At 39.3% G+C, this 27,241-nt stretch overlaps 1 protein-coding gene across 3 annotated transcripts in view; it reads left to right on the top strand.

Moving 5' to 3' along the window:
* Positions 1 to 27,241, top strand: part of incenp (inner centromere protein) — a 126,375-nt gene that overhangs the window by 21,997 nt on the left and 77,137 nt on the right. For all 3 annotated transcript variants that reach the window (XM_035418821.1, XM_035418822.1, XM_035418820.1), the window contains exons 3-7: positions 1,200 to 1,307; positions 2,175 to 2,878; positions 7,397 to 7,442; positions 9,258 to 9,306; positions 20,408 to 20,543. In XM_035418821.1, coding sequence (XP_035274712.1) covers positions 1,200 to 1,307; positions 2,175 to 2,878; positions 7,397 to 7,442; positions 9,258 to 9,306; positions 20,408 to 20,543 — 1,043 coding nt within the window. The remainder of the gene's footprint in view (positions 1 to 1,199; positions 1,308 to 2,174; positions 2,879 to 7,396; positions 7,443 to 9,257; positions 9,307 to 20,407; positions 20,544 to 27,241) is intronic.

The following is a 27,241-nucleotide window of genomic DNA, read 5'->3' as shown; positions in this document are numbered from 1 at the left end:
CGGTCTTACTCGCAAATAAAACTTAAAAGCTTTTAGCTGACCACATACGCAGACACTCGCTCTCAGCTCACTTACCTTGTAGCTTGTATTCCAGCAAAGCTTGCTACCAAGCAAGACGTCCTGTGCCTGCGAATCTCACACTGACTGGCGGCTGATCTACTGGCGTCAGCTGGTATCGCAGTAGTTAAGAGAGAGAGAAAAAGAATCAAGCATTAATATGAATGTCATGGAAAACACGTACAAGAATGCCGAGTAACTTGCACACAAGGTAGCTAACGTTAAATGCGCTGAAAATGCTGAATGCTCAGCTGTCCTGGAAAGATTTTACATATACAAAAGCAATAGTTAAAATGTTGTATTTTTAGTTAGTCAGCAAGCCAGTGTACTGAGTTAGAGATTTACTGCAGTCGGAGGCGGGGATTGAACCCGGGTTTATCAGTCCTGTAAACAGTTCCAACCAAAAGGCAGAGGCACTACCCATGAGGCTACAAGGGAAGTAGACGTCAGAGCTGCAAAGTTGTACCGTTTTAAACGTGTGCACTTGTATATATGTTAATTTTGTGTTTTGTGTATGTTGCATTTGATGTTTTTATTGGTTGATGTACATAAAATGACCAACTGGGAGACATATTCTTTGTGGGATAGGAGCATTTGTGGCAGAAAAAAGGAGAAAACGAAAAATCCCCTTAGTTTGGGACTTTATTATGTGGACGTGAAGTTGTTTATGAATTCCGTCTCTTGAAATGGCGTCAGAATGTAGAGGAATTAATGTTTTTAAGGGCTGAGAGTCTTTTTTTTTTCTGTGGTTATTTCTGTGGGGAACCCTGAAAAGTGCCAAACTCTCGGTGCTATATTGGTATGGGGCATGCCCCGCCAAGCTGTAACTTGGCTGGATGGCATACCTGCAATCCCAATTTAAAAAATTTTTTTTTGAAAAAAGCTTAACATTCAATGTTTATGTACTTTTATATGTACACTTCATTGAAGAACACCGTTATTGTATTTATTGTATACGTTGTGACTGATTGGAGAATCTCCCTTTGCTCTTTGTCTTTCCTGTTTTTCTTCCCTTTTGTCTTACACTTTCTTTTTTTCCCCTTTTCTCTATCGGTCTCATTTTTTCTTTTTCTCTCTTTTGGCCCGGTTTGGCCAGATTTGTCATTTGCGTGAAACGGTTAACATTATTTTTTTTTCTACAGTGATTTCAATGCTGAACCTGAGTTGATGCCAAAGACTCCTTCCCAGAAGAAAAAAAGTCGGAGGAAGCGAATTTCTGTCGGTCACAATGAAAATCGCGGCATGCAACGGTATGCGATAGAGGACCTAGAGATTGGTTGAATTTTACAAATAGAAACTGCTGATGGGTAGGGCTGTGTGTCATTTTTATAGATTATTGACCAATTCATGCTGTTTGTTTTTTTAAAATGAATAGAAATGATTTTAATAATTCTTGGTTGACTATTAAAATGGCAGCCTACACAGCTGGTTGACACCATTGAATGAACACATGCACCTGCTGTCTGTGATGCTAGCTAAGTCGGTCGAAAATGGTAAGGCCATTCTAGAATTGTGGAGTACAGAGCCAAATTAAAAAAAAAAAATGCTGATATAAAACCGGAAATTCCCTGCATTTGGTCTAAAATATCACATGGGTGGCTGTGTTGGCTGCCTCCGGTTTCTTCGGATGAACATACCATATTGGAAGGTCCAACAATTATTACTTAACACAAATGCAGTCATTTTTGTTTTATGTTGATATTCCATTTAATAAATATTGTATTTATTATGCCAAAAATAAATAGTTGCAAAATATTGCATTAATCAAACTAGTGTTTCCATGATTTGTGCCAGTAGTGTGTGTGTGCGCGCCTGCTGAGATTTTACTGGTCTCAAATATGTTTTTAATGGTATTTCTATAACTATCCAAGTTGGTTGCCAGAACAACGATTTTATGACTAGGTTTTGGGAAAGTAAATTATAGTTAGCGAGATGGCAAGCTACCAAAATTGCTGTTTCACATTGTAAATTTGGTAGAAGGCAAACTGGCCGAGTTGCACGTGCACACACGCACAAAGTCAAAGCTTTCCTGTATTAGGCCCTATATGGCCCCTCTTGGATATTTTCTATTTTATTAATTATTTGTGCCATTGATATTCTAGTCTGGTCTTTTTCAGCTTCTCCAAGGGCAAGCGGAGTAACCTTCGGACCTCTTCAGTGCAGACTCTGAAGCCCATTTCTGAGAACATTGATGACCTAGGTGCCAGGTCTCTGCAGGAGAAAACTGCAGAGGAGAAGCTGCCTAAGCGTAACACCCGTCAGAACAACAGGCAGAAGCAGACTGCAGAGATGGAGCCAGGGGAGATGGAGACTCCCAGGTGCAGCTTGCGCAAACCCCCCCAGATCCCTTGCCTGGAACAGACAGAAGATGGGGCTGATCATCTCCAGAGGGATAGCCTGGGCCAGGCACGGGCATACCTAGATGCCCAGAATCTGGAGGGCATGAGCCAGCAGGAGGCACCAGTGGCGGAGTTGACCAGCTTTGCCCCTCAACCTCAGAGCATGCTTGACACTGCCCCAGAAAAATTGGTGCCAGTGGTAAGGATATCTGCTGCTGAGCGTGTCTCTGCAGATATTCAGGAAAATGTGTCCTCCCACTGCCGCACTGCCAGTAAGCTGGCCATTTCCAAGCCCCTGGAGACCCCTGCGGCGACCCACAACCCCCGCCGCTCCTCCATTCACCGCTCGCTCACACTTCGCCGCTCCCTTGCCGGGCTGCGGCACAGCATGACACAGGAGTCTGTTCGTAGGGCCTCCCGGCGCTCCTTCCTCAAGAAGAAAGCCCGTATGAGCAGCTCCACCTGCAGCAGCAGTGCCAGTGGTGAGTATTTGGCCGAAGGGTGCTTGCTAGAACTGTGCTGAAAATAATTGCCTGACCATTCAATACTTTGTTGGAAACATCTCTCAATACTTCAGGGTGCCTTCTGCATGCCCCATTACTTTCTTGTTAATGAAGTTTTCATGAACTTAACTTGTGTGTCCATGTTATTCCTACACCTCGTGATGCCTTGCACTAATTATTAGAGCCCGACCGATGCCAGATTTTTGGGTCCGATGCCGATCCCGATTTTGGAGAGTCCTAGCCCACCGATTACCGATGTTTTGACCGATATTTTGTCAGAAAGTGCAACATTTTCAAATCAATTTTAAAAAACGTATATTTTATTAAAGTTTCTATATTTAAGAACATTTAACTTATAAGCAAACAAATAAAAATAAACACACAAAGAACTTTTTAGATAAAAAAATGTAAAAGATGATATTAAATAAAATATATTAACACCATCTTTAAAGTAATAATCTCGAAGATTTTCATTAAAATAAATCTCTGTTAAGTCACTATCTATCGCTGAATTAGGTAACACAATTGTGATTGAACCTATTATTATATTAATTAATATTATTATTATTATAATAATTCATGATTAAAGAACTGGGTGCCTGTGGCGACATTCCCGGGAAAATAATCACAAGCGGCGCATAGTTAGTGACGCATTTTCCATCACCCGTCAGTGATTGGTCCGCCAGAGAGGGTAGGCGGAGCTAACGCAACAGGCTCGCTCTTGAACTCACTTGTGTGTGAGCGGCGTACTTTTCCGGTGTCTGCTCGCGTTACAGGTTACAGAGAAGGGGGGGGGGGGGTTATGGAACTCTAATACATTTTTGTGTAACATGAGAGGTCATATTATTTGTTGATGTAGTTTTCATATTACATTTGAAGACAATGTAACGTTACTAAATTACATAGCTATTTCCACAGCTAACGCTAGCTACCGGACCATGTCAAGAAAGGCAACATTAGTTTAGACGATGTTGCGCACAGTATCCATCTCTCATATCAGGTAACGTTGCGTTAGCTAGCTAGCTAATGTAATTAACACAATCTAATGTCAGCTGACAATTAGAAAAAATTCTGCTTGTCCCAGGTAGCCTACATTTCCACTGGCCCGGCTGCCAAAATAAACAGAACCGGTGATTTTCACACTTTCTCGGTTTTATGTGCTATTTGCACAAGAGGCATTGGAGAAACACAATGAGTAAAGTATTAAATATGCCCGTTCTGTATTTTTGGAGAAATATGCGTTTTAAATTTATCGTCCTATTTTCAACTGGTTGAGAAAGTTGTCAACTTGGTGCGTCACAAATACAGTAACCACTCCCCTTTCCACGCCCCGTAAAGCCATGGATAACTCGAGACCCATAGTTTGCGCCGCTGGCTTACAGGTAAGACAATGCAAATATTTGACTAACGTTAGGTTCACTTAAATTAGAGTGCCTTTTAAGGACTGTTAGATTATTTCTGGTTATATTCATTTAGCTAGCTAGCTAACGTTAGCTAGCTAGGTAGTTTGCTTTCATAAAGCAATGTTATCGATAACGTTAGCTAGCTAGTTTGCTTTTATGAGGATGTTATAGTTGTGCTTTTATTTTAACTTGGCTAGCTAGATAGCAAAAATTATAATTGGATATAAGTCAACGTCCTTACCTTAGCTATCTGTCGATACTTGATACACTACTAAGCTAGCTAGCTTGTGAAAATTCAGTCTCCCAAAAAGAGCGAGTATCATGGGGCTAGCTATGGTAACGGGGCACGGTCTGTCAATCATAGCTAACTGACAGTTCTCATTACTACGCCCAGATGGTTCGGGTGAACTATTATAGTGGGAAATTTAGGCTTAGAAAAATATGTTTTAAAGTACATTGAAATGACTGAATAATAAAAAAAGAATGCACATTTGTTTTGTTGGTGCCTAAAGGCAACTGGGAAGTGTCATAATTCAACCACCATGTTACTCCTTTAAATGTCAAGACTGCACAATTTACAGCACTGATAAAAATGTAAAAAGTAGTCCTTTTGTTAAAATGGACAAGCTTCATCTTTCTGAGCAGTTTCGAAAACTCACAGATGCAAAATGTTGACGCTTGCAGTTTAACTGAGGATAACACAATTAGAGCAGTAATAATGTTGGCTAATGTTTGTTCTCTTAGACACTTAATTAGCGTGCTAGCAATAAATAAAGTTAGATGAGTTGGCTAGATAGCTGCCGTTATCGTTTTTATTTTACTTCACTAAATAGCTGTTTTATCTTACGAGTATGTCAAACTGATTGAGAAGTTAGGGTGTGTTCCTGGTCTAAAAGTTTATATAAGTATGTATGAAGTTGTTTTTTTCATTTAGACAGTTTATGATGTGTTTACGGGACTTACATTTTAATAGGTAAGGATGTCCAGTTCTCTTGAATAAATATGGAGTAATTACGCTAGCGGTTCGGGTGGTTGATACACGCCCCCCCGCCCCCTTCCTTCGGGTGGTCAATAATAGGTGCTCTCACTCTAGATAAATGGCCATGAACGGCTTTGCAATAAGGAGACGTTCTGTAATGCTGTCATTTGCTTGGGCAGCCCAGTAAGCACAATTCAGCTCCAATTGTATTCCATATGGCATGGCTATATCCTAGCCGGCTAGAAAACTGTCACATTGCAATCAAATCTAGCCGGTTAACTGAACATGAAGATGGTGTATCTCAGAATACAGTATATGTTCGATGAAAGACCAGCTAGATTTGGTCCACAGAATCCAGAAGAATTATACAGTTGCAAAAGCAATAGTTTTAAAGTAATAGACAATTAATAATTAGCAAATTCAGTAAACGTGCCTAAGAAATGAAAGACTTTCCCGAGCCTCCAGTGGGATTCGATCCTGTCCCTCAACGGTCCCTTGGAAATGACGTTACCAGTGAGCCACCAACAAAGTAATTGTAGCTGTATTTGATGTTTTGATTGGCTGGTGTGGGCTTTAAACATTTGTGATGGAATAAGGCAGGAAAAAGAAGACTGGGAAAAAATGCAAAATCCCCAAAGATGGGGCTTTATTGTGCAGACATGTGAAGCTGTTTGTGAATTCTGTTTGTTGATATGGGGTTAGTTTGGATGAAAGCATATACTTTCTGGGGCAAAAGGGAGGACTCGCCTGCTGCTGGGAGCCAGCGGCGGCTTCCCTATTGGTTAATCGAACTGTCTGTCTCAGTGTGCCGGTTCTCCCTCCCCCCCGACACTCCCTCTGTTCCATGTGTGCTGCAATCTAAGTCCCAACTGAAACACACCAGCGAAATGGACAAAGCTATCGAGCTAACCCAAATTATCTGCTAAAAACTGAATTATAGACAAATTCGAAGAGGATTTTAATTCTGTTAAATCACAGACTTGCCAAATACATGGCGTGACTTCGTTGAAGGACCTTCACCGCGTGTGTTTGGATACGCTGTTATCGAACAGAGATGTACTTGCTTGCCTACAGAATTTGGCAAAAGTTTTAATTTTTCAAGTGTGGCCTACGGTATTCAGTCTGCTATCAAATAAATACCCAAAAAATGGCCAGAAGAAGCAATGGTTTTGATTGTTTGCCTGTTACAATCAATAATGGAGTAGCAAGTGGAATTGGTGAACCAAAAAGGAATTAAATAAATTTATCACCGATAAATAAATTTTGTTTGTTTCTTTTATTGAACCTCGAACCGCAGACTCTGCATCTCGGTGATAAACTTTGATGGTGTGGTCAGTGCTCTGACGTAAACCTTAGCCATTTTCCCCAAATAGTGGCGAACTGATGCGGATCTGTGGAAAAGTTTGCCTCCGGTAATGTTCTTCCGCTGCACATTTCAGACCACGCTTGGCCAAAATCATCACCACATTTGGAGCGCCACCCCTCTGCACTCTGATTGGTTGGGGAAAATACAACCATCCCGTTGCCTCCTTCGTTTATGCCTAGAATGTCAAGGCATCGGCCAGGCTCTGTTGAACGAAGTGAAAAAAGTCTAATATGGGGTCAGAAGGTACTGAAATTAATGTTCTTAAAGGCTGACGGCCCTCCAGTACTGGGGTTGTGCACCCCTTGTCTGTTATGCACCTGAAACGCCTTTAATTTCACTTGTTCTGTTTCTTTGAATTTTCTTTTTAAACTTAATTATTTGAGTTTAACTATTTATGCTTAATAAAATATAATTTAAAAAGTAATTTTAAAAACTTTGAGCAGCCATGTCGATGGTAGTGTGCATGAATATCTTATTACCCTACTGTCCTTAAAATCTGTTCAGGTTTTTGTGTGAGTTTGTGAATCTCTTTTGGCTGACTGACCTACTGCACTGCAGCACACATGATTTGTGGTAAATTGAGATTAAGGTATTCTTGTTGCTTGTTAAGCAATCACTATTGTTGATTGCTTAACAAGACTGCAGAAAATCCAAGTCTTTTGATTTTGGACGGTGGCACAGCTGTCAAAAAAGTTGCATTGGTTAATGGTTCTGTAAATGATTTGCTGATCTTTGCTTCACTTTTGTAGGTGTGTGTGTAGAAATGGATGAAGAAAAGGCTGAAGGAATGAATAAGTGAGTTTGTCATAATAATATTGTGTTTATGTTTTGTGTACTGGTTGAAAATAACTGTTCCTTTTATTCATGACAATCAACACAATCCGCTCAATCTTGAACTTGAATCTTTATTAGGATTTACATATTTTAATAACTTGTGTTAAATCGTGAACTCAGATTAGTTAAATCAGGGATTCTATTAGCCCAGCTTCTTAGGTCATTAAAGTATTTGCTTGCCCTGGTAAACCTATTACATCAACTATTGTCTGCATTGAATACAGGTAATGTTGATATGACAGCTAGCCCAAACCTTTGTACTATATTGCCTCTTCAGGTGCACAAAAAAGGCACATTGGACCTCATTCACCAATATCTTCCTACGTTTTTTCTTAAATTTGTTCTTAAGAAAGGTCCTAAGAAAAATCTACGTAAGATTCACGACGTGTTCTTGAACCGCAAAATTGTTCGCACATGTTTTCTTAAAATGATGAATCCCATCATCCTCGTAAATGTAAAGCGTGTGCCAGTTGTTCCTTATTAGCATAGGTAAACGCCCCGTCAATCCCCATAAAATGGCATGAGACTGCATGGCTGTGTGCGCACACAGAAATCGAAAAGATAAGTTGAGAGCGAATGAAGTCAATAATGCCCAAACGAAAATCTAAAGAGGATGGAGCACCAGACTCCGAACGCAAGAAAAACTTCAGTAGTTCTGAAGTGGAGGTATTGCTGCAGGAAGTGAACAGAAAACGACCTATCATATTTAGTACCGTCAATAGTGGATATAAAATAACACAAAAAAAAGATGCATGGGATGCTATTACTCGTTCAGTGAACGCTGTATCCGGAGAAGGGCGCACAACTGATGAAGTAAAAAAATGGTTTGATGTCAAATCTGAGGCAAAAAAAGAAATAAAATGCTGGTGAGAGTGGGCGCAAGGAATTGCGTGTTATGCATTCAAATGACAAAGCGCTTCTCGTCACATTAATACCGCTAATTAAATCAACCGGCAGTAAACTGTATCGGAGTAAACCCGTCTCTGCACTAAACACTGCACAAAAAATGTATTGCCAGTCATTTTGATGTCACCCCCCTAGTGACGCCTCTGAATCAGTGTTCTCTTCTTCAACATGTCCATGTGTTTAAAAAGTGTTACCTAAGTGCTTAGTTTGTATTCAAAATTTAAACATTTGCTTTTGCAGTATAGACCAAACATTGCATAATTGAAACCCCCAAGAATAAAAGGTCACTACAATGGTTTTTTTTTCATCATTTATTTACAGATGAACTCCCGCTGAGGCAACCACTCTCTGAGGTGGACCCTGGCACCTTAATGCTTTGTAAAATAATGAAAATAATTATTTAAAAATATGAATTATAAAAATATTAATATTATACAACTGTATAATTGAAGAAAACACAATAACCAGTTATTTTGCACAAACATGTCAGCACTCAAATGTGCGTAAGTGTGCTCTTGAGTGTGCGTAGATTCTGTTCTTACCTAAGAACAAATCCCAAATAAGAAAACATTGGTGAATGTCAGATTCTTTGTGAAAACTACGTAAGTGGGTTTTAAGAGGAAAATTCTTCTTAAGAAAGGTTGGTGTATGAGGCCTATTGTGTTCTAACTGTTCATCTACATTTCATTTTTTGGAGGGGCGGGAGTTATTTCACACTCCATCTGGTGATGTGTTTAAAGCCTGCCTTCTAAAGTAAACTAAGCCACTGCAGCTAGGATAACTTTCTGTCTTTTGTCCTTTTCCTGTTTTTGCCTCACTTTTAGTTCCATTCCTTGTATTTAATGTAGTTTTGTCTCCTGTACGTTGCAGTGTGCTAGAGCGACCAGCAGAGAGTGAAACAGATCTTGTGGAACAAAGGGTAAGTCATTTCTCTAATTTATTGCAGGTTTTGAAGTAACAAATTGTTTAAGACAGCCAAGCATATTTAATTTATTCAATAAATGTAACATTATATTGCATATTATATGTCCAATTAGGTTGACTGAAGTGCAGTCCAAATGTGAAATTTGTCACAATGTGAAAATATGGAAAGCACACCTGAGACAGTGTGTGGGGGGGCTGGAAGACCTTGACCCTGTGACAGCTGATTAAGTTAACATCTGGGTAGGGGAGGGGGGGAGAATGGTATAATATATTGTGAAGGATTTATAGCGCACAAATTAAACATAGCCTAGGCCTATTACAGAGTACAACAGAGATTGCTTTAGAACCAGATATCTGCAGTATTTCAGCATAGCTATGGGGAAAGTGAAGATTAAATGAAATGTAAAATTTTCTGAATCCAACAGGTTTGACTGCAAATACCCTAATATCCAGCACTATGAATACTGAACACAAGTGCATTAACAGTTAAAACGCTTCACTTATCCAACATTTAAGAAATTTGATTTAACATGTTAATTATCAAAGATATCAACTGTTGTTCAAATTGCTGAATTTGTTGATAGGTAAAGCAACTTGTTGGATCAAACTTTATGATAATGTACAACTCACAACCTGATCAAAATGAAGAAATATATTAAGTTCCAAGACACATATTCAACATCACGTCTAAAGACAAAGGTCAACTACCTTAATCAATGTTACAGACATGGACAGGTACGTTATAAAATAAATGAATGGAAGAAAATACCAACCCACAGCTCGTTTTCCTCCTAAGATAGCCCTAAGAAAACCAAGATCAAAGTTAAAAAGCCAAAAGACAGCCTGCTTCTTAAGTAGTTGCAAGGGCGGAACACCTTCTTTTCCTGGTGTGTGCATGCTTAACTGCTTTGTACCAAATCTGGCCAATCCTCGCTCATTTAAGGGGGTGTACTATTTAAAGCTTTATAACTCGATGTAAGAATGTAAGATGTAAAAATCAGAGACTTGAAAAATGGCTTAAATGAAGCAAGACACAATTTACAGTACTACTTTAGATTTGTTTATTTTCATGAATTAGGTTATAATAGTGGCACAGTTACAATTATCTTGGCAAAAATAAAGTTGTTCTCTTTTAGTTTGCGATAAAATACTGAAATCACATATAAACCAGGTAAAACTGGCAACATGCACAATTACTAAACATTTACAAAGCAAAATGTGTACCCTGGTGTCCCTTAGTGTCTCCATCTATACAGAATGTGTTAAATTGGGCATTGCTGTAAATCATAATATAATCATATATTTGTTCTGACTCATAAAAACTAAATTTTGCATCATTTTCAAGGTGGGATTACTATCTTTTCATCAGGATAGGGGTCCAAAAATTGAACCAAAGCCACTCCAAAATGAATAAAATGATTTTTGTCCGTTATACCTCATACCTCATACCTTATGATGGTTTAAGATGAAGCATTGATATCGCATCGAAAAATAATGCAAAAACACTGACTCTCTGGCACAGATTCCTGAACATGTAATCATTCACAGTTGTATATTTTTCTGTACTCGTATAGTATGTCTGTAATTTTTTGTTGCATGGGGATGGGAAGATATTTCACAATTGTTCCTATTTATCATTACTCCAAGGGAAATTTTATTTTCATCTAGTGCATACTCACCAAGGAGCAACAACTCGCCTCTATGAGTGAAGCCTTTTACCCCAGTGGCTACTGCGTGAACTGCAACGCCTGGTTGCAAAAAGAACTTGAAACCCCGCCCACCCAATGTTAAGTCAATGGGGAAAGCCTGAAAAGAGGCCAATTTTCTTTGAGGAAATATAAAGTCAATACATTTTTTACACAAGAAATGATGGTTTAACTAGTTAATCCCATCCCTGGTAATGTCTCCCCTGGGTTTGATTTTTTAAAATAATTCCGCCAAAATTCCCATATCTGGGTTAATTTCAGTGTGTGCAATGTGGCTTGTCCTATTACCGTATGACCATATAAGGATTTCCCCATCCTCGCAGCCAGGCAGAGTGCTTCAGCGGCAGGTGTGATGCTGTGTCGTTTTATTTCGATTAGCTAGCTACATACAATCTCACCATTTAAAAGTTCAAGGTCCAAAAATGTTGTGTGCTGCGTTCAACTGTACTAACCGCTATTCTAAGGATTCTTCTCTCCAGTTCTTTCGGTTAATACATTTCAGACATTTTCAGATAAACAAGGTTCTATGTCAAAACGCGATTTCTGACCAGTTTGAGGGTTCAGTTGATTCTCGTCTTTTATAATTTGTATATGTTGTTGGTGAAATCAGATTTGTAAGCAGTTTTGAAGCTTCTTTAAGAAGTCAAGCTAGCGGGATTTACTTAGCTAGGGGGAGCAAGCTTACTGTCTAGCTATCGATCTATCTGTCTATCTAGCTAACTTGCTAGCTAGTTCTCGTGTTATATCTGTCTAGCTATCTAGAGTTCTGTTATCTATCTGTCTATATAACTAGCTAGCTAGTTAGCTAATGATCTATTTTATCTATTTTTCTATGTAAATATCGTAACACTAAACGTATCTTGCACAATTAATTTTTTTGAAATGTTATGACAGTACGGTTCTGTGGATTTTCCTGTAGTCGTGGACTCCAGTCTTTCGCTCCACTGCGCTTGCGTTGGTTGCTACGGGCAGTGTGGCTGCGCCCTAGTTTGGGCTTCATGCGCCAGTGATTTCTAACCATAGGAAATCAGTGGGTTTTTATACAGTCTATGACACTCACACAGGAAATTTGAATGAGTATTTTTCCATGCACTACGTGACAAGTATAGCCTATGGAGATATTAATACATTTTTAGATTAAAATAAAATTACAATAAAATATGCCACCAACAGAAAAATGTTGGTGTTTTAGCTTTTCACGGTAGTTGGGTGCATCAAACACTACTGAGCCACCTATGAACGCTTACATTACTCTACAGTAAGTGAAATGCCTGCATTAACGCAAACCTCAAAAGAATCACATTTTATTATTAGTGTTATGAATTATAACAAAGCAGGCCACTAAGAGCTTCTATGCATCAGCCCAGGATACATTAACAATGCCCCTGTACTAGCAGCTCTGCATTATTTTCAGAGGCTAACAGTTGTCTCTTGCAACCAATGCAAATATAATATAAGGCTCCAGATTGCAAAAAAAAAGAGAAGCAAATGCATCGCTGCAACGTGGACTTGCGGTTGTTATTTTGTGTCATGTATGTTGGATTTTTGGGTAAAATCATATCTTAATAATTTATATGCTTGGCTAGCTAACACTATGTTTTTTAAATAAATGCTGACAAACTTCACAGTTCCCCATAATATAAATGAACGATGCTAAATATTTAATTGATGAGTAGTCAATACAGTACATAACTTAAGGTATGATTTTACCCAAAAATCCAACATACCTGACAAAATGACAACCGCAAATCCACGTTTCGGTGCTGGTAGATTCCAGTTGTTTCTGTGAATTGCAGCGATCCATTTGCTTCTCTTTTCTTTAGCTTTCAGCAGTCTGTAAAAATATAGCTCCTGTTGCTTGTTGGATATATTTGTACAGTCAATCGCTCTTTCCCATTTTAGATGTGTTTTTTGTGTTTTTACGCTGCCACTCCATAGTCTTTCTGCCACTCAGTGGGTGTAACCGCAGTGACTTCCACTTACTGAGACGTCATGTGCATACCCTCTATAAATGTTGTTTTTCTATAATACGATTAAAAAAATTATCCGCTTCGCTCCACATGCAATCACTGTCGTTGAAGAGAAACGCATGATCACCTGTGCGACTTTGAGGGTGGGGTTATCTGTTTTCCTTCAACAACATGAACCAATATTCTGTGCTATTTGTACAGTAAAACGAATATACTGTACGCATTTACTGGTATGTATTGTTATGGGATGCGTCATTTAATGAAGTGTACTCTCAAAACGCAATACGTGCCAAAGTGTCTCAGTTTCAAACAGCGGCCCCGTGGCTTAAAAATTTAATTGCACTTGGGGACTGGGATCGACCAGGCTCTTGTCCCCATTTTCACCCTAATGAAAAAACACCCATTCGTAAAACTCAAATGCTTTAGGCTATACCATGCTGTAGACACGATCTTGGAGAAAAAAATTATGTAAAAATATTGGGCCTCATTCACCAACCATTCTTAAGAAGAATTTTCTTCTTAAAACCCACTTGCGCAAACTTCACGAAGATTCTGACATTCACCAATGTTCTCTTGTTTGGGATTTGTTCTTGCGTAAGAACAGAATCTACGCACACTCAAGAGCACACTTACATGCATTTGAGTGCTGTAAGTTTGTGCAAAATAATTGCATTGCAAATAATTATTGCATTTTCTTTAATTCTACAGTTGTATAATATTATAGAATTTAAATTACAATAATATTTTTATCATTTATAATATTTTTCAATAATTATTTTCATTATTTTACAAAGCATTAAGGTGCCAGGTTCCGCCTCAGAGGGTGGTTGCCTCAGCGGGAGGTCATCTGTAAATAAATGATAAAAATCAAACCATTGTAGTGACCTTTTATTCTTGGGGGTTTCAATTATGCAATGTTTGGTCTATACTGCAAAAGCAAATGTTTAAATTTTGAATACAAACTAAGCACTTAGGTAACACTTTTTAAACACATGGACATGTTGAAGAAGAGAACACTGATTCAGAGGCGTCACTAGGGGGATGTGGACCGCACCGGGTGACACCACCAGTGGGGGGTGACACCAAAATGACTGGCAATACATTTTTTGTGCAGTGACGGGTTTACTCCGATGCAGTTTACTGCCGGTTGATTTAATTAGCGGTTTTAATGTGACGAGAAGCGCTTTGTTTTGAATGTGTAAACACCTCACAGCTAGACCAATGAGGGTTTGTAGCTGGAGGGGAAGGTATCGCGTGTTCTCCCTTGGCTGGTGTGATTCAAAACCGGAGATGTTAGTTATTTTCCTCTGTTCGTAAGAACAGGGCACAATTATAATTAAGAATGCACTGGTTCCGTTGCCACGGGTTAGATATGAAGGCGCTGCTTCATATCCCGCTTAAAGCTGGCCTGAAACGGATCAGTAGCACTCTGGTTACTCTCCGTTCGTAAACGGGGCTATGCTGTCATCAGAGATATATCCGATCTGTCGCCGGACTGTCAATATTCCAATGGGAGCATCAGAATATTCACAAATGCGCGGAACAACACAACAGATATATCCATGACCACAGCAAGAAAGCGTAACAGTTACTAGGTTTTACCCTCGTATTAAATCTGACTCCATTTTATATGATAATTTAAAATTTGGGTTTAACTATACGTGGAACTTGGGAGTGGTTACACTCGACTCTATCTTGTGCCATTATTCCTCAATATATGCTCCCGGGTTTAGCATTATTGTTAAATCTCAGTTCGGCGAGGAATCCAGAGGGTAGGAGGCTGACCACCATAATACATGCCTTCCATGCCTGGCTTACATGGATAGTACATAGACAGTTATGAGCCCAGGACGGTGTGTATCTATCGGGCTCCTTCAGGCGAATTTGACAAGAACCGGCGTACTACGCTTAAGCCAAAACACCAGAACCAATACCACCAATCCCTTAACAGGCAGATCGTGGTCACCTATCTAACTTGAATACCCCACTAAAGACGTTTTACTGTACTAGACCCCTGATCAGGAGGTCCCCGTCCGAATTGCCCCCCTGAGTATTTAAACGGAATTTCGGCTGAAAAGAAGATAAAATGGATTAGAGTCATGAAGACCACGCAAGTTAAAAATAAGAATTTATTGAACAGGCAGGTAGGTTATTATCTTCAATTTCAAATCAATTATAAGGGTTAAAAACAGAAATACAGAGTAACAGAGTTCTTACCAGCCTGTTTAGCTACACACAGAACATCGAGTATGCGCAGTGCGGGAAGTCGATTGCGATCTTCCATGGCTATCTCTACACAGAACACATAGCCGAGTATGTGCACTGAGGGAAGTCGATTACGATCTTCCTTGTCTGTCTACACACAGCGCACATAGTATGTGCACGGTGGGAAGTCGATTACGATCTTCCTCGATTGCTTTGTCTCCCTTCCTTTTAAGCCAAATCCCGCGTTTGGTCTAGGCGGCATTGCCATAAATTAACCTGTCCGAATCATAAATCTCAAATTTCGGCCCCCACCATTTGGGGCTGCTGTTAAAACAATCAGTGGGGAAATCGGGAAAAGGAGATGATTACCAGAGAGGACATTCCATTGTGTTAGTTTTTTCCTGAGTTGCTGAAACTATGTTTTTTCAAATTATATTTGGTATGAAACATATTTCCTTCAATGGCTTGCATTATTGTGAACATGTACATACCCAACATGCCAAGTGGATGTAATATTATTGTGCAGTTGTCATGAAAATACCCTTCTGTTTAACCATTGTACACGCAATCCATGTTATTATTACATAAGGCATAATACAATAATACAATGAACACATGTGCATGGTTTGTAAGGTTTTCCGGGATTTGTAAATAAGATATACAGATGGTTTATAGTCCAGATCCAGAAAAGAAATACAAAGTGTAATGTCAGAGGGGTCCATATGTGGGCAGTGTGGTACTGTCCCGTGTAGTGCCCCCACCAGGTGCCGGTCGCTTCACCCTTTACGACCCCAAAACACCCACACCCACAACCACAGACAAAGAGACTAGTTCCCCTTATCTTGGTTGTGTCCAGGTGGTAACATTCCAGAGAGCCAAATGGCCTGCCCATTCAGAGGAAGTCCGAGTGACTTATTGTTTTACCACAAGGCTCTCGGGTCCTTTGAAGTACACGCTGCGTCCCAGCATGCTGGCCCGTTCAAATGTCAGCCTTTTCTGGGTCCCAGTATAATTTCCCTCTTACAAATGCATAACACGCAATTCCTTGCGCCCACTCCCACCAGCATTTTTTTTTTTTTTTGGCCTCAAATTTGACATCAAACCATTTTTTTACTTCATCAGTTGTGCGCCCTTCTCCGGATACAGCGTTCACGGAACGAGTAATATGCATCCCATGCATCTTTTTTTGTGTTATTTTATATCCACTATTGACGCTACTAAATGTGACAGGTCGTTTGCTGTTCCCTTCCTGCAGCAATACCTCCACTTCAGAACTACTGAAGTTTTTCTTAGGTTTGGAGTCCGGTGCTCCACCGTCTTTAGATTTTCGTTTGGGCATTATTGACTTCACTCTCAACTTTTCTTTTCGAATTCTGTGTGTGCACACGGCCCTGCAGTCTCATGCCCTTTTATGGGGATTGGCGGGGCGTTTACCTATGCTAATTAGGAAAACTGGCACGCGATTTCCATTTACAAGGACAATGGGATTCATCATTTTAAGAACACGTGCGAACAATTTTGCGGTTTAAGAACACATTGTGAATCTGACTTAGACTTTTCTTAGGACCTTTCTCAAGAACAAATTTAAGAAAAAACTTAGGAAGATATTGGTGAATGAGGCCCATTGTTGTTCAGACAAGTCTTCTCGGTGACTTAGCCATCAGAAATAATACACTTAGCAGCAGGTTAAACTGGCTAAGGAATACTTTTTTTATCTGCTGGGGATTCGGAATCCAGAGACGGTGCATATCTCCCTTTTCATCGTAATTACAGAAAACACCCATTCGCAGAACTCAAATGCTTTATACCACAATGTAGACAAGACCTTGACGAAGACGTGCGTGTAAGGATCGTGTTGTTCAAACGAGTTTTCCTGGCGACTTAGCCACCAGAAAACATATAACGCTGGCAACAGGTCATAGCTAACTGTGACTATTCGAACTGTTGGGAATTCGGAATTCATAGACGGCGCATGTCTCCTTTTCACCGTAATTACAAAGAATACCCATTCGTAAAACTAAAATACTTTATACCGCACTGCAAACAAGACCTTGGTGAAGATATCTATGCAAAAATATCCTTGTTCAATGAAGATTTCCGGCAATCTAGCCACCAACAGTCATGTGCTGCATGCTCCAGGGTGGCTGGGCATTCTATTCCAGTAGTTCGTTGAAATTTACAACGCGCTTGTCTCCTTTTAATCGTAATTTTTTAAAAAACCCATTCGTAAAACTAAAATGCTTTATGCCACACTGTAGACAACATATTGGTTAAGATCTGCATACAAAAAAATCCTTGTTCAAACTAGATTTACTGGTTGAGCCATGCCAGAAAACATTTTGCAGAGCCTTTTTGCCGGCATAACTTCGGAATTGAACATCGGGATGATGACAAGAGAGACAAGAGACTGCAATTTGAATGAAATTTCAAAATCTCTTCTGGGATCAGTGTTTCCCACAGAATTAGATTCTATTTGTGGTGGTAGCACACCCACGCTTTCTTAGATTAATTATACCTTATATATTATAAGGTGCTCCACTGCAAATATTTTAATTGCCAAGTACTTTGTGACAAATAAATAACTGAACAATATATACAGCTCCATTGGTTCACGTTGTGTCATACAAATAACAAAATATATACAGTGCTCCATTGCTTCACTTTGTGTCAAATAACAAAACATCCCTAAAAAGTAGAGCAATCATTTATCAAATTTGCTAAATAGCCACACATATACACTCCTGGGCAAAAAAATGTGCCAAGCCCAAAATTGCAAAATATTAAGCTTTTAATGGCCTTAACAACAAATCATTGGTCAGAAAATTAGCAAGAATTAAACAAATGCACTCACGAGACATCCTGTGCCACAATTTGCTCGTTTACTTCTGCTGCATTGAACTGTTTAAGGAAAAGCTAGAAACAGGGAAATTCACTTATACAGTAGACAAATTAACATAATGTCAAATAAAAGAGTCATGATTTGTTAAGACCATTAAAAGCTTGATATTTTGCCATTTTGGGCTTGGCCCATTTTTTTGCCCAGGAGTGTACCTGATTATTTATGCTTTATTGTGATAATTTTTTTAAATCTTTAAATTATATACACAGGACATGACAACACAATAAGATCACATATAATAATAATACTAATAATAGTATAAAATAATTTGTTTCCCATACATTGATTTATTTGTGGTGGCCTGCCACAATATCAACATATTTATTTTCTATTTTTTTTTACTATTTAAAATGGGTGAAATCTTATTTCATTGTAGAGCTGCGCGGAGTCCATTGATTCGCTCAGCCCCTCCTTGCCCTGCTCTCGCTCTCTCTCACAAACACATTGACAATGGACCCTTCTGTGAATAGCCCCTCCTCTTTGTGCACACACTGAATCAAAACATGATCATGCGCAGGAGGAAGGATTGTTGTTGGCTTTTCCCCGCAGAGAAGACGGCTGGCCAAATTCCTGAATAGATTCAATCCGGAGTTCACAAATGGTTTATCATGAACACCTCTGCACAAATTTGTCCAAAACTGATGCATTCAAGTTAACTCTGATAAGTTAGGCTATCTATGTTCTTAACACAATGCTGTCAATCTCAGAGACCCAAGTCTTCAAATAAGTTATTAGCAAGCATGTAACGAGCCTAGCTAGTAAGGATAGCTGTAAGTTAAGTAAGGAATAAACCACGACGGGCTGTCCCGTTATTGCAAAATAATGTACGACGGGGGTGGTGATGCGGCCGAGGCGAAGCCTTCTGAGAATGCAGGCAGTGAGGTAGCTGCCTTCGTATTGGGACACAGCCATTATGTTAATATCTGAAATGTTACAAGCTGTAATACTTCCTTGTTCGTATGTATGCTCGCTAGATTTCATGCTTCCTTCTGCTCTTCTGACCCACTCTCCAGACAATATGCTTTAGCCGTGCTGATGAATTGGCAAAATGAGAAATCTTCCAAAGGGGAAAAAAATCAATTCTGCCTCAGCATGTGCTTATATGTTACTGCGTAATGTCACTGTTTACTGCACAATGCTGTATATTTATTCTCAGGATAAATATAAAATCAGGCATGTGATGTACTATTGGAAAGCTGGATAAAACAACTAGATATCCGACACCAAGTACAGTATAACCCCAGGGTTCTGTACTAACCAGTCAACCAAACAATGTATAAATACTCCTTATTATACATAGATTCTTTTAATTTTTATCACTGCAAAAAGAAGCCCTTCAATTTGATAATTGACAAATGGAAAATTAAACTTAAATGCACCCATCTAAAATCAGCTAGTTGTGAACAAAGTTTCTAGGAAATGGTATAATGAAACAAAAACTATATGCTTCATCTTCAGTGCGAATGGATTTTTCAACACATTGACAGATCTATGCAATTATTAAGAGATTTAAGCAATTTAAGTTGAGCTGAATAGTCAGCAGACACTGCTGTCAGTGCTCCTTCAATGATCCTGTGTATTTTTGACAACACTAGAACCATCCGAAACTTACTTTGAACTTGCAGCCTATAATTCTAGCCTTTCCTTGGTCAATAACAGTTTGACTTTTATCACAACAGATATTTCCATTTTTATGATCACAGCAAATGACAAAATCTGCAAGGAATGGCTTTTAAAATTGGTCACTTCAGTATTCAAGGTCAGTATTCTGAAATGGCCCAGCCAAAGCCCAGACTTAAATCCCATTGAAAATATGTGGCATGACCTCTCATGACTTTTGTTTGATTGGGATAAATGCTTTTTACATTGTGCTTCTTGGCCTTGATGCCCTCTTGTCAATTTAGATTGTAGCCTTGCTGCCTTAGATTTACCCAATGGAATATTTGTCTTTGCCTTCCTCTAATAATTGTGAAATTTGAGGTAGATTGTTTTAAAAGGGCATTAAGGCAAAAATGCCGTAGATCCCCAGAAATTACGCATGGCCACCGTGTAATTGAAGCTGTGATAAACCGATAGGTCTGGGCCCTAGTCATCTGGACATCATCCAAAAATATTTCTGTCACAGAGGAAGGCAAAGAAGTTTGTTGCTACTTCACAGCCATTATTCCGGCCAGGTAAATTTGTTTGTTCATTCATGTTTTCTGAAAGTGGGTACAATAAAGCAGTCCGAAGTTTCTGGCTGTTGGTCACAGGATATTTCTGATATTTTCTGTTTTTGTGTGATTTCACTAATCAGTGCCTCTTTGCTCTGAACAGGTTGGGGACAACATGACAAGTGAGACCAGCGATTCTGAGGGCATTCGACGTGTTACCCGGTCAATGGCTCAGACCATTCCCACCCCACCACACAGTACCAAGAAAAGCAGCGAGTCCAGCACGTCCCTGGAATTAGGTATGCCAGCCCTACCGACACTGTCTTTATATGGCTGTATGAAAATGTGTCAAGTGTGATGCATTTTCACAAGGGCTGTGTATTGGCAAGAATCTGGCGATATGATACGTATCATGATACAGGGGTTACGATTCGATATTGCGATTTTTTAAATCTAATTTTAGAAAAACTGTCACAGTATAAAGAACACACCACCATATGCATAAAATCTGTGCAATCAGAACAGTGGGATCTCCTTAGTGCCTTCTTTTTTGTGGAAGCCAAAATGAGCCCACACTTCAGCTCTGTACGCTGCGGGAGCCGGTCTAACTCATTTGGATTCAGCCATTGGTGGTAACGTTACTAGTCAGCTAGGCTTGCTAATGCTAACGTTAGCGGTGCGCCTTTACGCTACTTCCTGTCTCAGTTTACGTTGGAGTGGAAGAGTCAAATGGCTGAAGATAGATTACAACACTGCTATCTAGCGGTCGGGCGTTTAAACACAACACACAATGAACCACTGTCTGCCATTAATCTTTGCATGTAAACTATTAATTAAAAAGTGGTAGTATTTTTGAGAATCGATACAGCATCACAAGACATAATATCATGATACTCAAGTGTATCGATATTTTCTTACACCCCTAATTTTCACCCAACGATATGGAGTTGCATATTTCTCATTTTACACCACTTGCAGTGCCTTATAAAAGTTAACGCATTTTATTGTTTCAACTTGAAATTATATTTTCAAATGGAAATTAATGATCAGGCTGTTGGGCAGGAATTTGAAACTGCCTGTCATGAGAAGGCTGGGGGTCTGGGGCAGTAGCATTTGCATCATATTTAGAGGTGCAAGGTGGCTTTCCTGGAATTATGTTCCCTTAATCTGAGGTATATTTATGTATTTGGGTTTAAAGTTGAAATATATAATGCATATACCTTTTTAAAAAAATAGTTTTCACTATTTCAGATAATATAGATATACTATTGACTAGTATGTAAAACGTATTAGAACTTGGGAGAAAAAAAACATGAAATAAACAACTGCTGCTGTCTCTATAAAGCTTTACATGTTCTGGCGTAATCATGAGTTAGTACGTTGTTAAAATGAATTAATTAAACCTAGGTTAACAATAACATAGCTTTGTAACAAATGTGATAACATTGTGTTTCCCACCCCCGGGAGAATTTTGTACATTTTAGCAGTTAAATGGATCAATCTGGTACATTTTGATAGGAATATTAACCCCTTAGTGCACATGCCAATTCTGACCAATTCTTGCCCATTTAGGGGGTACCCTTTTTAAAGCTTTATAACTCCAGATGTGAACATCAGAGACTTGAAAAATGGCTTAAATGAAGCAAGACATTTGTACCATTTACAAAACTAACTTAGATTATTTCTTCCTAAATTATGAATATAAACTAAAGTGCCACAAATGCAATTGTCTAGGCAAGAAATCAAAAATCAATTTGCTCTTTTTAAATTTGCAATGAAATACTGAGAGATTGCAAATGTGTACAGCAGGTTAAACTATACATGTCCTGTAAAACTCCTTGACCAAGTGTGTTAAATCGAAGGGTGGATACGCAGAACTACTAAAGATCTATGAATCAAAAAGTAAGCAGTGTACCCAGTGTCTCCAAATCTATCCAAAATGTCTAAATTATGCATTGCCGTAAATCACTACAAATCAACTTTGACTCAAGAAACTCACTGTCATATCATTTTCAAGTGGGAATTACAAGCTTTCTGTCAGTACAGTGGCTTGAAATATCTAGGGTTCCTGAAACATATCCAAAATCTTTCCAAAAATGAATAAAATGCTTTTTGTCCATTAGACAGCATACACAGGCACACCCTTATGAAAATTTAAGGTGAAACATCGGTATCAAATTTTAAAAAGTATGCAAAAACATACTCTCGTAACACTCTCTGTTTCTAGTTTCCGCGTAAGGAACACGTTTTCTTGGCTGCATGCTGCAGCCCATTGGCCAAAACGTCTCTGGCTGGCTCTGATTGGACTTTGTAACCAGGAAGCGGTAAAGAAACAAGTCTGCGGTGTAAATGGTAAATGGTAAATGGACTGCATTTATATAGCGCTTTTATCCAAAGCGCTTTACAATTGATGCCTCTCATTCGCCAGAGCAGTTAGGGGTTAGGGGTTAGGTGTCTTGCTCAAGGACACTTCGACATGCCCAGGGCGGGGTTTGAACCGGCAACCCTCCGACTGCCAGACAATCGGTCTTACCTCCTGAGCTATGTCGCCCCTGTAACTTTCAGACAATCGTTGACCTCGAAGCTTGTGCTTGTTATTGAGCCGGGCGTACGCTTAAATGAGACGCTCTTGAACTTGATATTATGCGCAAATTTGAATGGCTTGTATTGGAGTAATTCTAAAATAACACTAACCTATTTAAAGACACTAAATTAAAAAAATAACATGTATAACCAAAATATTTTCAGCAGTATCACTTACATTTGGACAATGAAATCTTATCTGTTTTCAGCAGTTAGAGACCGAGACAGAATGAATCCTGTCGCTCCCCAGTTCTTAGCTTGGCCCAGAAAACAGTCAATCAGCAAACATATGCATTAGCCCAGGGTTCGTACGGTCATGAAAAACCTGGAAAAGTCATTGAAATTTAAAATGCAATTTCCAGGCCCTGGAAAAGTTATGGAAAATAATATTTTTTGAAAGGTTTTGGAAAAGTAATGGAAATATAGCTAAAGTTGCATCAAATATAATTACTAATTAATCCAATCATAAAAATAGTATGTATAGTAATAAAACGTAAATTGGCACGTAACCTTCGCGGTGTTTTGGTGGTGTGAGAAGTTAATTCGGTCCGGCTCAGTCTGTTTACAGGCACGCCTCTTGCTGATGTAGCAGTTAGTAAACGTAGGCCCTACTGTGCCGACAATATGCCAGGGAAGTGCAGCTTCAGTAATATATCAGGGCTCGAAATTAACTTTTTCACTTGGTAGCACTGGTGCTCCCAACTTCAAAAACTTAGGAACACCCACCGAAATGTAAGGAGCACCAACAATATATTCAATAGATTTTTTATTAACAAAAAACGACAATATAACAGTACGGTTTACAAGTAACAGTTAAACTGTCACGCATAAAATGTGTCGACTCTTCAAGGAATTGCGTGTTATGCATTCAAACGACAAAGCGCTTCTCGTCACATTAATACCGCTAATTAAATCAACCGCCAGTAAACTGCATCGGAGAAATGAGCTGTTCCAACCGGGTCGCTACACAAAACGTCCGCTTCAACTTTTCAGCTTTCGATAACGCTAATAAATTGAACATAAACTTTTGTCTTCAGGTAACATTAGTTACGCGTTAGCTCTGTGTCGCATGACAGTGGAGTGCAGCCAAAGGGAGTGATTGAAGGCTAATATTAACCAATTTAAAATCAGCATTAAAGGTAAGAATGTCAAGCTCGCGATTGGTTAGAAGGGTCACCGTCAGCTCACAAGGGACATGCTGAGTGTACTAGCGAATGTACAGAAAAAGGGATGTTCGACTGGAAGAAAAAAAAAAAAGGTTGCACCAGAACAATCATTTGCACTCGCTCAAATGCTCCCAATTATATTTCGAGGTCGCACAGATTACATTTCGGGAGCATATGCGACCAAAATGGTCGCAATTTCGAGCCTTGTTTGAGACATTGACAAAAATGTTAAACTATTCGAATTAAAATATGAGAGAATGTATCTAAGTGTGTCTGTCTGGTGTTTAATTGTTTTAGAGAGGCACCATATGTTTCAGATGCAGACCTAATTTTACTTAGTGTTATTTATTTATTTATTGACCTTTCAGCATTATTACAGGTTCATAAAGACAGTTGTCATTAAAAACACTGAATTATTTTGCTGTTACAATAAAACATCAATACTAAGTAGAAATTTTTTTTTTAAATATTGCAATTATCTAAGCTGAGATCTAATCTCGTATCCCAAATTTAAATTTAAAATCCGCTGTCATTTAGGAGTCTGCACATATAGGGGATTGGTGATCTCCTGTATCTCTCAGTTCGACATCTTGGGATGGCCAGTTGGTTTGAATTCCTTGCCTGACGACCTGTGAGCTCCTCCCTGAGGGGGGGTAGCCAGTCACTGAAGTTGGACTTTAGCAGCTTTCTGGCAAAGCCAAGACACAGTTGAGTGCGTCTCTCTGATAGATTGCACAATCCGAGAGTGCAGAGAGCCTCTGGGTACCCTGAGTACCTCTGGCCAAGTATGATTTTACAAGCCCGTTTCTGCATGCTTTCCAGCCTTTTAGCCTGGTCTGTAGTGAGGGAACTGTGCCAGACGGGGGCTGCATACTCCAGCACCGGGCATACGTAGCCTGTGTAGATGGAAACCAGTTCTGGGTCTCGGACACCAAATTTCTTCAGGCGACACAGAGCAAAAAGCTTCCTGTTCGCTGAGGTCAGCATGTGGTCCACCTGACTGTCCCAATGCAAATTACTCTGGATGGTGACCCCCAGGACCTTGACAGTGTCACAGACTTCCAGAATGTTCTGGTCAATGGAGAGAGTCGGCAGGGCGGGTGGATGCCTCATGTGGGTGACATGTAAAACTTTACATTTCTTTGGGTTGAGTTTCATTTTGTGCTCCTCTACCCAGATATCAAGACCATTCAGGGTCTGTTGGAGGGTACAGGGTAGTTGGAGCTGTTACAATAAATAATTTTAAATCGTCCCACTGAGATAAAGTCATTTGTTTTGGTCATGGAAATTCAGTTAAAGGTTGTGGAGAAGTCATGGAAAAGTCATTGAAAATCATTGGTGAAAAAGTGTATGAACCCTGTTAGCCATGCTCAGAATTCCTCAAGAATAATAGTGTTTTCCAAGAAATAACGAAAGTAATCGATAACATTTCGCCTGGTGCAGTGTCTTACTGCTACCACAGACTGACAAACAGATTGTTCAAGACAATATATGACCATTCCGTCTTGAAAGGGACATCTATACCCGTAAAACAAATGATAAGGTTGTATATTCATTCCATATTTAGTCACAGATATTGACAGTAGAATGACATGGTATAATTTTTGAAAAATTCATCTTGTTTCTTTCAGTGTTCAGTGAGCAGTGTTTTTTACAGCTGTAATGGCATTGGCTATTGTTGGCTTTATCTTGTTGCTACAAGAGAATACAAATTTTTAGTGGTAAAAGAATGTTTTCATGTATGTCCAGATCGACACTATTGTCCAGTGTGTCATGCGTGGGGGGTGTAGTTACAGATGAGACTGCAGGGAGGGGGTGCTTGGTAAATGCATGACCAGCGCGACAATGGTGGCGCTGCAAAACTCTGTATTTGGCATAGTTGTCCTGAATCTTCTGCTAATAAAGCTAGAACACACCGGCATGCCGACCAATAGGGGCTTTGCATTCAAAGGTTAAGAGGCTAGATCTGTGAAGAAATTTGTGCTTTTGTAACATTCATAAACCTGTGCTGTTGTATCACCTTTTGAGGTGCTTGAGCTTACACTTGAGCCATCAAAGAAATTAAGTAAAGGCTTCCACATGTACTGATTTATTAGATTCTTGTGTAGGTTTGTAAAGTCTGGAAATGTGTGCGTAAGGAATTAGATTTAATCGCAGGGAGGAAAACATGTTTATCTGACTCCATTAACTTCAAATCCTGTAAAGTGAAGATGTACGTGAATACGGGTTCACGTATATGTGCATTGGCGGCTCTGAAAAAGGAAAAAAACTGTTTATTATGACACAATATGACCGTTGGCAATAACCGAGGATAAGCAGTTTCAAGGATGGAAAAGATGAACACTTTATTTTACAAAGCAAGACAAAGACCGCTAGGAAAAGAAAAGACATACAAACTAACAAACTAGGACAAAGATAAGGAACACAAAGTGAGTACTGATGAATGCCCAAATATTCTGTACAGCAAGGACTATGGTACCAGGAGAACTGTTAAGCAGATTCTCCTTGAATGTTTCTTTGCACTTCCCTTAAATACAATCCTGAGAGAGCCTTCCACATTACACACTTCCCTTTGTATGCCCAAATAAGGTCTTGACAGAAACACCCTCCACACCACCAAAGCCGCGTTTCCACCAAAATTACCCGGAACTTTTAGTCCCAGGAACTACTTTTCAAGGAACTAAAAGGTTCCTTCAGCCCATGGTTGTCTGCATTTCCACCGCGGTCTAAAGTCCCGCGAAGATTAGGCAAATTAGCCCACTGACGTATGAAAAAGCGACGTTGTCGTCGGTCCATCTGTTCTATGATTTCTTCTGTAACCCCATACAACCACCGAAGTAGCCTACATTATTTTCTAATAACCGGGACAGCCCGGAGGGGTTTATTCCACTTGTATACAACGGGCTACCAACAATGACTGTAAGCTATATGGTTACTTTTGTATTTATTGATTTTTATCGATTTAATCACCTGGAATTTAAATATTCTTCTGCAGCCGTTTGGGCATATTTTACCGTTGTCAAGCAAAAATGTTGTTGGTAGTTGAACTTGGACCGTTGTTATGGAACAAATAGTATATAACAGGCCAATAGTCAGATTGTAACTGTTTTATATATCCTCTCAAACACATTCATTATGTTTTTATGCGAACATTCGCTTTCATGTCTTGACATCTGAAGTGACAGAATGCATTCACATTTCCAATATAACTGACAACAACAGCAGAAAACATGCACACGTTGTGAACA

Source organism: Anguilla anguilla, chromosome 5, assembly GCF_013347855.1.
Source record: "Anguilla anguilla isolate fAngAng1 chromosome 5, fAngAng1.pri, whole genome shotgun sequence".
NCBI classification, from domain to species: Eukaryota; Metazoa; Chordata; class Actinopteri; order Anguilliformes; family Anguillidae; genus Anguilla; species Anguilla anguilla.
The sequence above is the reverse complement of the archived record's forward strand: the minus strand, read 5'-3'. Positions and strand labels throughout refer to the sequence as shown.